Raw genomic sequence first — 11,237 nt, forward strand, 5'->3', positions numbered from 1 at the left:
ATGCAGAGCTGCGAGCTGGAAGAAGGAGAAATCCAAGCGCACGAAGAAGAAGAAAAGGAGAAAGAAGATGAACGGAAAAGGAGAGAGCGAAGACAGAAGAGGAAAAAGCGATGCAAGTGTAGGAGAAATGATGAAGGGGGTGAAACAAAGAAAAGGAGGACAGAGAAAGAGAGAGAAGGGGGGACCAGGAACGGGGATGAGGTTACTGACCAGAATATGGAGAAAAGAGACAGAGATCATAAAGCAGACAGGCAGCACAGAACTGAGCACCATCCTAGAGACAACGGCATCATTGAGACTCCGAGTGACGGCGACCTGTCGGTACAGGTACGGCGCCTGCTCTGCTCCTCAGGGGGCAGTATGGAACTGGAAAGGCTGGGACCGTTGTTAGGGGTGAGTCTGGTGGAGGTGGAGAGGATCGTGGAAAATGAGCAGGGACACAGCCTTATGCTGAAGGAGGAGAACGGGAAGCGCGTGGCCGTGTCTCGCAGCGCCGTGCGCGTCTGCACACAGAGGATGAGCAAGTGCCCCGGGGAGTGCAAGAACCTCCACCTGTGCCGCTACCACGTACTCGGAAAATGCAACAGGTAAGTCTCCAAGTCACGTAAAAAGTCTCGGTAAAAGCCCGCAGCCTGCGATGCCCCTTAAAACATAAATGCCCTACTTCGGTTTCTGTGAAAAAGATCTGCCCACCGCCATTTAAACCCCCGACGGGGGTTTTTTGGTGGCCGGGTTTCAGCTTTTCTTTTTTCGTGCCGCAGTTATTACATGTGTGATATGTGATGACGGGAGCGATATGGCAGGAAACGTGTACCACAACCCCATCCAGTACATAGTCAGCTGCTTGGGGCCCCTGCTGGTATAAGGGCCCCATTTAGCATGAGACACAATGATATCACTAGCGGCCCCTGCTGGTATAAGGGCCCCATATAGCATGAGACACAATGATATCACTAGCGGCCCCTGCTGGTATAAGGGCCCCATATAGCATGAGACACAATGATATCACTAGGGGCCCCTGCTGATATAAGGGCCCCATATAGCATGAGACACAATGATATTACTAGGGGCCCCTGCTGGTATAAGGGCCCCATATAGCATGAGACACAATGATATCACTAGGTCCTTCTTACGCTCTTGTTTTGAGCCCCTAAAAATGTAGAGACCTAAGTAGGGACCCCAAGCAGAAAGACCGAGAGGGGCCCATCTGCTGTGGCCATTGCTAACGGGAGCTACTGTGTTTCGCGGCAGGAATCCGTGCGCATTCGGCCATGACGTCCGGAACGATCGTAACCTGGAGGTGTTAAAGATGTATGAATTAGAGGAGCTGAGCAAAGACGAATTACTGCAGCTGGTCCTGCAGAACGATCCGAGTTTCCTCCCCGAGGTGAGATTCCAAACGTTCTACTGGGTTAAAAAACCATCTTTCAGCCATTTTTTATGTATTTTTCCATCTTTTAAAGTACTTTTAAGGCTGATAATACTTTGTGAGTGCATAAGGAGTCACTGTTAAGAAGGGTTAGTGACTCAAATCTCTGATGCCCCTCTTTCCACCCCTGATGCCTCTTTTTTTTCCAACGGGAGAGGTTGGATGGACTTTTGGCTGCCATCTTTCTTTGAAGACTCCATTGATTCTCCTCTCTTAAGGGACAGCATGAAGATGCAGCCCTTCTGCTGGTCTTCTGACCCAGACCATGCTCAACTTGGCTTTTTCCCCTTTAAATGACACGGGCAAATGTTTTAGTTTTATTTGTTTGCCTCTTTTTTTTGCAAGGTTTGCCAGCATTATAATCGAGGGAAAGGTCTGCACGGATCCTGCGACTTCAAGAGCGATTGCCAGAAGTTGCACGTTTGCCAATACTTCCTTGATGGAAAATGCAAATATGCATCCCGGTGTATAAGATCACACAGCCTTTCGGATCCGCAATCAATGCGGCAATTGGAGAAGTGGGGAATAAGCGAAGATCTGGTGCCGCAACTCCCAAACATTTACCGGAACGCCAGCGCGCTCAGAGACACCCGGGCGCCTTTGCCTAAGCCGAAGCCACCTGGTTCTGCGAAGAAAGGCAAGTATAGCTTCGCTGATATTAGAAAATAATCGATCATTAAACCCAAGTATTCCTCTATTGGATAGTTATGGTCATTTTGTAGTTCTGATGAATCTAGCTCTGGACTGGCAAATGCCTGGAGGGCTACTGGCCAACATCAGGACATCTTCATCTGATCTGCTGCTCCAGCGGCCGATCTGGGGCTTTATCGTGTGGCCTTTTGGTGGTCTGTATGCATTCCTGAGCGGACCCTGAGACTACATGAAGACTTCTATGTAGTGACTCGCCAAATGTGTTCACCAAACGGCTCTAATACTGGTCCTCATGGAAAGCTTGAGGACTTCATTGAGTCAGCTGCATTCAAGCAAGCATATCATTCTAGCAAAAGAGCCAATTGGGAGTCTTATATATGATCATAGCAGGGCAGAATAGGAAGGAGTCGGGTCCAGACTGCGTGACCCTGAGAGTGCGGCCAAAATCCTGAGGGTGATACCTCGAGAGTTCTCAAGTGGGTTATGTTGGTATTTTGCCTACTGCTTACCTCTAGGATATAAAGTCAACCTTATGGAGGACCAGGAAGAGGCTGTGAAGCGAGACAGTTGGCAGATATGGTCCATATGTGTATACATATATATACGGTATATAGTATGTATAGCTAAACACATATATCTTAAAGGAACATAAGAAGAAATAAGGAAATGTAATTAATCTATTTGTTTATGGGACCAGAAAAAGTGATGTTGTAATTAGTGAATTTAATAATTTAACAAGAACTGGAATTCAAAGTCAAAAAACATTTTTCTAAATATTTTTAATATGCTGTTTCTGTAACCACATTTCCATGAATATTCATGTATTTTATCCCCTACTTCAATAGTCCTTCTACCAGCTTCCGTGAAGGAGACGTCTCCTGGATTTTCGGAAGAGATATGTGTTTATTATCTCAACGACATTTGTACTTATGGAGGTAAGATAATTTTATGGGAAAGAATCAAACACAGGAATCTTCCGGATTTCATCCAAAGATTGTCGGTCTCCGAGTCAGTGTATTTAGTTTCATTTCCATATGTTAAGTAATAAAATTTAAGATATATTACACAACTGGCACTGATGTGATCAGTTAGCAGACAAGGGGCATGTATGTTTGTGAACATGAATGTCTATGTATAAGTGTATCTGAGTATGAATGTCTATGTATAAATGTATGTGAGTATGAATGTCTATGTGTATGTGAGCACGAATGTCTATGTGTATGTGAGAATGAATGTCTATGTATAAGTGTATGTGAGAATGAATGTCTATGTATAAGTGTATGTGAGCATGAATGTCTATGTATAAGTGTATGTGAGAATGAATGTCTATGTATAAGTGTATGTGAGAATGAATGTCTATGTATAAGTGTATGTGAGCATGAATGTCTATGTATAAATGTATGTGAGCATATCGGTGTAAGTGGTGTGAGATGGGGGATGCAATAGCATGAGTGTGCAAGTGTAAGTGTTTGTGTGTTAGCATGGATGTGATGTGTTTGTGAGCATGAATATGTATGGTGTGAGTGGTGTGAGTGTGTGTGTTCGAATGAGTGTGTAGGTGTGTTAGTGAGTATGAGTAAGTGTGCGTGTTAGCATGTGTAAATGTGTGTTTACATATGTGTGTCAGTGTGTATGTTGCCAATGATGGCACAGACTAGCAGGTTAAGGGCAAAGAATGGCCAAATAAGCACTGACAAGCTGGGGGCAAAGATAGCACAGGCAGGCTGTTTGGGGCTTAGGGTGAGGTAAGGGGGCAAAGGTGGCACTATGGGACATGTTGCTTGGTGAAGTTGAGGGGCCCTGGGACAACTTTCGCACAGTGCCCTGTGGTTTCAAGTTACGCCCCTGAGCTGGAGTGACCCTTTAAAGGTTGGACGCCCGCTAACTGTTAAGGCAACAGAGCAATTAAATTGAAAGGCAGTGGAGCTGACTATACTGCCCCTTTAAGATGTAGCACAGTATGTAATGTATACGTGTGGGTTCAACCATCTCAGTAGAAACATTCTTTTTAGGTACAGGTTTTATTTCACTGTTTGAGTTTCAATGGGTGTGATCAAATATGATGTCATGAGTAAATAAATGATTGTTTTTGGAATGTAATGTTTTTGAGTTACAGCCAGTGTTGCCAGAGAGCTTTCAGGATTACCAAGTTTAATTTCAATGCTTTTATCACAGACCTGGCCCTAGAACATCGAATAACGTACAATGTTTTATGTCTAGATAATTGCAGTCGGGTTCATTATCACTTCCCGTACAGATGGCAGATCCAGCTCTCAGCTTACTGGGAAGACATGGAGAATATGGAGGACACCGAACATGCGTATTGCAATATCAACAGGTGTGGAGAAACCAGAGTTTGTGTCATTCACATACCGGCAAACTCTCCAGGTTTGACTCGGAGTCTACGGGTCACTTTTATCGTTCTTTGGGCTGGGGAGATGTATTTAACCACACCCACTCCCTGCCCACTTTCCCTCCCACTCAATTCTGTTTGGGGCTACCCAGTGATGGATGTTCTGGGGGTGGCCCCCCAGTATCCCCAACGGACCTCTTTACATTTTGGAGGCTCCATAGACTGCATGAAAAGGTACTGCATGACATTAACAACATGGTGCGCCCCAATATGACATCATATCCCGGTGTCTTCATAGGGCACAGCACCTTTTCATGCGTTGATGATGCTGACTGCGGAGTTGCCCCAAAACCGGTCTAGGGCATCGCCAAAGGGACATACACCACTGGGGCTAAAAAGCTCCTAGGCGCTCCTAGATGCTCCTAGGCAGCTAGACCCAACTTTCGATAGCCTGTCCTGGGACAACCCCAGGTAGAGTCAAATTGCATGCTTTTATGATGCACACAATGATCGCTCCCTTGTTGGAACCTTCAAAGAATAGAAGTGAAGACCCTGCTCTCTAACTTCTACTCGCTATTTAAGAAATGTTATTACGTAACAGATATTAGTAACAACGTATCGCTCTGTTCTGCCTTTTACCCATTAAAGTATCAGACGCGTCTCTGTGTGTTTCTTCAGGTACCCAACTTCTAAGATCCAGGAATGTGGCTTCAACTTTGACACCATGACCTACAAGTCCTACAAGATCAGGCGCCTGTCTACTCCCTCCTCCGTATGCAAAAGCCCCGAGCTTATTCTCACCACTGAATGGTGCTGGTACTGGGAGAACACATGCGATAGCTGGTGGAATGAGTATGGGAAGGAGGTAGGATGACACTCACGGCTATTCAATTTCTGAAATTACCATAAAATGATCAGTGCCAAGAGCATCATGTGAGGGCTTTCTCTGTTGAATGTGTTCCAATTTCCTAGACCAACCCGCAAAGTCCTTATCATATTGCCTAGTAGTAAGTAATAGAATGGCTCAGTCTTAATCACTCAGAGGGACCTTCTGACTATAAACAGGTTTCCATTACCATAGTCCTAGGGAATCAGCTCAGTGCGGTGTCTGAATAGAAAAAAAACCCCCACTAAAAATATCTCATGACATGCGAAAGGTAATAAGTATTCTAAAGCTAAATAAAGGCTTTTTCCACCCCTGACAGAGGAATCCACGGATCTCGGATGTCTGTAGTGCTGATCTGGAGAAAGTTTATCTGTCAGATAAGGAAGGAACATTTTATTTCAAAGCGGGGGATGAGGAGTATGAAATCCAGCTGAAAAGTAAGTCATTCTCAAATAATTATCCATGTCTCCCATTGTCCTTTTTCCTCCCCTGATGTGTCTTTTCTTAGGAGATCAGAAAGTTCGCTGCGCATGAGTTTTGTCCAAATGCCCTAAAAGCCTATGTCTTTACCATCGAGCAAAAGGGGGCAGCTGGCCAGGGCCCATTCACAGCTGCCCCCTGCTGATCCTCTTTCAATGCTCTTTGCTGACCCCCTTTTTATTAGAGGAAAATAACCGTGGCGAATACAACCCCCCCTGCCTTAATTGTTTTTTTCCACGGGCACTTCCTGTCTAGAGCTCGAGCAGGGAGTGCTTCCTATTACAGGGAGTGTGTCCGTCTCGTAGGCTCCCTGCTTTGTGTCATGCTCCTTTTGTGTTAACGAATGCCCCCAAGTGAGGGCTAAATACTCCCCGAGGCCAGCATGGATGTGTTTTATACATTCGGCGGGGGTGATAATGTATGTCCTGCTTGGCATGTTCACGGTACGATGGAATGCTTAAATACTGGTATATAGACACACATAAACATACCGCATACATACATTTATATTGAATGGATCATAAATGATCACATGGGGTTGTGTTATCCTTGCAATGGGGTAGGTACGGGCACAGGACCGGATTTGCGGGGGCCGGGAGACACGCGGGGCCCTTGACTGGTCTTGTTTAATTGTTTCAGACATGGTTCAGATGAAGCTGTCCACAGGCACAAAGAGGAGGATTTGCAGGCGACCTAGGTTCGTGTCGGCGGAGAAAAGCATGGCACTGAGGTGAGTCGTCTTAGACGGAGGTGGGGTAAGAGTTATTGCCCCCAGAGCCTCTGCCCATCACAACAATTATCTTATAGTGACTGGCTAATAGCGGCAACCAAACGGTTTTATTAACAGTCCTAATGAAAACCGTGACTTGCCAGAAGGTCAAGTCACCTGCATTCAAGCAGGGATTCCATAGCAGTGCGAAAAGCACCAATCGGAATGCTTGGATCTGTCCTTAAATAAATGAAGGAGTCGGTGCCACGCTTTGTAATCCTGAAAATCTGTTTATTTGCTCTAAGATCCACCGCAATGAAATGCCAGAAATCTTATTGTGGGAGATCATGCCAAGACGAGAACGCGATCGCGATCCCCAAGCACTGGGACAGGACTAACCTTCTAAAGGTCAAATACAAGGTAGGTGTCGGGTATCGGGTGGGGGGGGCAAATACATATTGGGGGGTTCTGCAGAATGCATGGGCAAGGGGGGACACCATGACAATTTAAAGGGATGTCTCAGCTATTAGATGCATTACGGTGGCTGTAAAAAAAAAACGATTTCTCCCAAATTCGAGGTACTCTCAGAAACACCGGAGACGATGGCACGGACCTTTACCATTCTGCTCTGAATGTTTTCCAGCTGGTGTCTCTGGATCAGATACCGGGCGAATTTAACAAAGTTAAGAGTTTATTTCACGGCTCGTTGCGCACAGTCTCGATCATACAAATAGAGCGCATCCAAAACGCTTCTCTGTGGAAGATATACCAACGGTAGGAACAAGTGACGGTGGGAAAAAAACCTGATTTCGCTCATATTTTCAGCAATATTATCTAAAAAATATTTTTTCCAGCTTCAGATTATTATTCTTAAATTCAGGGGTAATTCCCCTAAAATATTACAGAAAGATGGTAGCCCCCAAAAAAGTATTTGTTTTTAAAGCGCCAACAGGTTCCATAGCGCTATTACAATGGGCGTGTCTGAGCAACCCGGAACCCTCCCTTTTCTGGGGTGGGGGCGGGCCTACTAACGTCGGTGGGCGGTCTGTGGATTCGTGCTGAAAATTTTGAAGTGGTAGGAGGGGAAATGGGCGGGGACTGGGGCGTTCCTCACCGCCGCTCCCGAGACCCCAGAGATTCTCCGCGGTGCCCCGGAGACCCAGAGAAGCCGAACCCGGAGACTCCTGGTGAAATTGGGAGAATTGGGTGAAAATGAATAATAACATTAAAATATGGGTACAGGAATGATAAGGGCCCTGCTCTGAGGAGCTTACAGTCTATTAGGGTGTTGGGGAGGAATTAGGAGAGGGACTGCTTGAGTAAGGATGATCTGTTTGTAGATGGCCTGGGGAGGACGGATGATAGTTTCATAGAGAATGCAGGTTGAGGGTATTAGGAGGGTAGATTCTATGAATAGGTGGGGCTTTAATTAAACCCCGATCACCCCACGGTTTAATTAAGATTTCATTCACGTGTTAATGGATTTTTTTACAGGCGGAAACAGCAGATGGAAAAACAGAAGAAAGGACGGGAGGTTAAAGAGAGACAGCTTTTCTATGCGGCCGACGACAGCCTGGTTGCTACTATTTGTCAGAAGAATTTTGATTGTGGCACCTGCGGTATACACGGGGCCACCCATGGGAACGGTGAGATCCGTCAAGTCCCAAATTTCACGGCTCCCGCACTAAATAAACCGATCTCACTAAGCTTCCAGATTAAAATAAGCAATAGATATACAGCATATATATATATGTACATATTAGAAACCCACCCTATGCTTATGGTTAAGTTGCTGATTGTTGCTGATTGGTCCAGGCATTGTAGGCGGGCCATACATGAAATGTGGGTGGAGTATGAATAAAAAAACGGAAGTACATACTTGACCATTGGCGACGTAGGGTTACCCGCTTAGCTGCATTTACATATTTAGGGGGATTGGAGGCTCGGGGTACCCTTATTAATCTATTGTTAGACCACCGATTACTCTCACCCCTCGGAGACTCACAGTTCCACAGTAGTTAATGTTTCATTGGGAGAAAAAGAAGAACTTAAAAGTTTGTGTTTGTGTTTTTTTGATCCGCAGGCAGCTGTTTTGCCACAAATGCATATTATTCCCATATTAATACCCCCAGGAATTTCATAAGGACCCACGCTATGTTCATTGCCAGTGTCCTTGTTGGGGACTCTACGGAGTGGAACCCGTCCAAACAAAGCAGCTTTTCCAAGTCCAAGGTGCCCTTTTCCTCCATGTACGACAGTTGCGTTGACTCGTTGCCAAATCCCACTGTATTTACTTTATTCGACAACCATCAAATTTACCCCGAATACGTCATCAGGTTCTTATAGGGGGGGGGGGGGATCGAAAGGCGCAGGAGGGTCATCCCGACCACCGACTGTCTGGACAATCTCTGAAGACTCTGGCAACAAACGTCAACACAAGAAGAAACGCAATGTTGTCTCTCAGCTCAAGTCGTCCATCGCTCCTAAAAAAAAATTAGGACTGGCTTTAAGGATGACCCCAAAAATCCATGATTCAGCCTCAATTTCAACAGCAGACAACCGAAAAGTGAGACGTGCCAAACAGACAACAGGGTTCTGTTACACCGATCCATAGCGTTTATCAAGAGCGCGGCAAAATGGAAAACATCGTATATACATGATTATGGAAGTTTTTTGTTTTGTTTTTTAACTGTAGTCATAGATATTAATATATTGTATTGCTATAGATTGGCACCAATGATATTTTTAAGAATAGATTTATTAAGAAAGTCATTTTTACTACAAGCACTTTAGGTGTTCATCTGAAACCACCTCTTATTTCGTGTTTTCTGCACCTCCTCTAAAAAAATATTAAAATTAAAAAAATAATAATAAAAAAAAAGGATTTAAAAAAAAATAAGGAAAAAGTATTCAGCGAATATCTTCACGTCAACAGCAGAAGAACCTGCTTTCAAGGATACCTCTACCACCTATTCCTCGTTCTGCTCAGCGCTTCTGTACGACACAGGGATGAATAAATATAGGATCTAGAACCTCAATGGTGTGTCGGCTGTGTTTTTTCCAATAAAAAATTCCTTAGAAAGGAGAAAATACTCAGAAAGGAGAGATCTTTCTGCTACAAGGACTTGGCATGACTTCCTTTGTACATGTCAATCGCCTTCGAGACATACTTAAAAACAAAAAAAAATAAACATTTTCTAAATAAAATAATAATAATAATAAAATAATAATAATAATAATAAAATAATAAAACTCATATAGAGTCATCGGGAGGACAAACGTGGTTTATTCGATGAGGATGAGTTACGTGTCAAGGAGCTCCAGATGGGTTAGACAGGGACAATCCAGAAGTTCACAAATGGTTGTCTTACCTCCAAGGGGGGGGGGCTTTTGTTTCAGGGAGTGTGATTATTGGAGACTTTTGTGAATTCTCAACGTGAGAACTTCCCAGGGTAGGATACCGTGAGCGTTCCCTGCTTTGGTGGAGGTAGGGCTAGTGGTGTGTGGAGTGAGGGTAGGTGCACATGGACTGGGGGGGGAGCCCGGACAGCTTTTAGTAGGAAGAGAAGTGGGTAAGTGGGTGGGAGTAGGAGGTGAATGAGTGAGGAGTGAGAGCGTCCAGAATGCCAATCTTCTGCCTGGAGAACGAAGAAAATGACCCTGAGACCTGGAGGAACGAGACTTCACCCGGAGACTCCGGGTCACACCTGGATAGCTCTCAGGTATGGATAGAGGCTGCAGAGACCCCGCCGAGGTTTGTGACGCCTCTCCGACATAGTGCTATCATAAAACGAAGCTTGCAGAACCCTGTCCCCTGAATATATTATATTATTATCATTAATACGCACAAATATATATATATAGATAGATATAGATATATATATATATAAATATATATATATATAGAAAAAGGTTAAAAAAAATACAAGAATGAATGAATATATATGTAAGGGGATGTGTGAGTATGGAGATTTTTTTTAAATCAAAAAGCGGTGGGGGTGGGAATAAAAAAATATGAAAAAGTGAAAAAAAAGCAAAATCAGAAAGAAAAATCTCAGGAGAGGAAGTAATTACCATATTTTTTCATACTTTTGTAGCTTTTTTTAAATAGCATTTTTAAATGCGTTATAACTGTGCAGGACCCCATAAAGCAGCAGGTGCCTCACATGTTTAAATTGCAAAAGGTACGGATAAATGATGTCACCTGTGCCCAAGCAGGGAATTCAGTTGTGATACATCAGTTAAAAAAAGGAGATGCTCAGATATCATTAAGTCGGCGTAGAATATGAAGGCGTCAGCTCCAGGCTATTCGATTAGGGTAAAGGCTCAAGGGCCAATCCTGACGTTCCCCCGCGATGGTAATCCCCCCGTATGGAGTGTGGGTTACAGGCCATCTGGCCCATATGGAGGGTGGCACAGGTCACTTACAGACACGGCCAGTCTCGTGGCAGCTCTGATCCCTTAGAGCGCCCCCCCCCCCCCGGTGTTGTGTGGGAGTTAAAGCGTCTCACTTGCCAGTTTCAGTTTCATTTCTCCTGCTTTAGAGAAATCCAGAGCCTGAAGAAAGAGACGGGTGAGGGTTGGACTCCGGGGCGAGTGAGTGCATGTGACACGACAGAGACTATTGTATAGAACCCAGGGCAGGTGAGTGCATAGATCTTTTCATAGCAGGAGTCAAACGTTAGCGAGGGGAAGGTGGGGACTCAGGGGAAGGGGGGGGTAAGAAAGA

At 44.7% G+C, this 11,237-nt stretch overlaps 1 protein-coding gene across 1 annotated transcript; it reads left to right on the plus strand.

The window, feature by feature from the left end:
* Nucleotides 1–8,854, plus strand: LOC149273314 (protein mono-ADP-ribosyltransferase PARP12-like). Its single transcript, XM_089506469.1, has 9 exons — nt 1–587; nt 1,252–1,387; nt 1,775–2,070; nt 4,338–4,418; nt 5,112–5,298; nt 5,639–5,756; nt 6,439–6,529; nt 8,003–8,154; nt 8,592–8,854. Exons 1-9 carry the CDS (start codon nt 1–3, stop codon nt 8,852–8,854), a joined length of 1,911 nt encoding a protein of 636 aa, XP_089362595.1.
* Nucleotides 8,855–11,237: the final 2,383 nt, after the last annotated feature.

The sequence above is a fragment of the Sceloporus occidentalis genome, unplaced genomic scaffold, assembly GCF_023333645.1.
Source record: "Sceloporus occidentalis isolate IW3139 unplaced genomic scaffold, rSceOcc1.0.p SCAF_386, whole genome shotgun sequence".
NCBI lineage: Eukaryota > Metazoa > Chordata > Lepidosauria > Squamata > Phrynosomatidae > Sceloporus > Sceloporus occidentalis.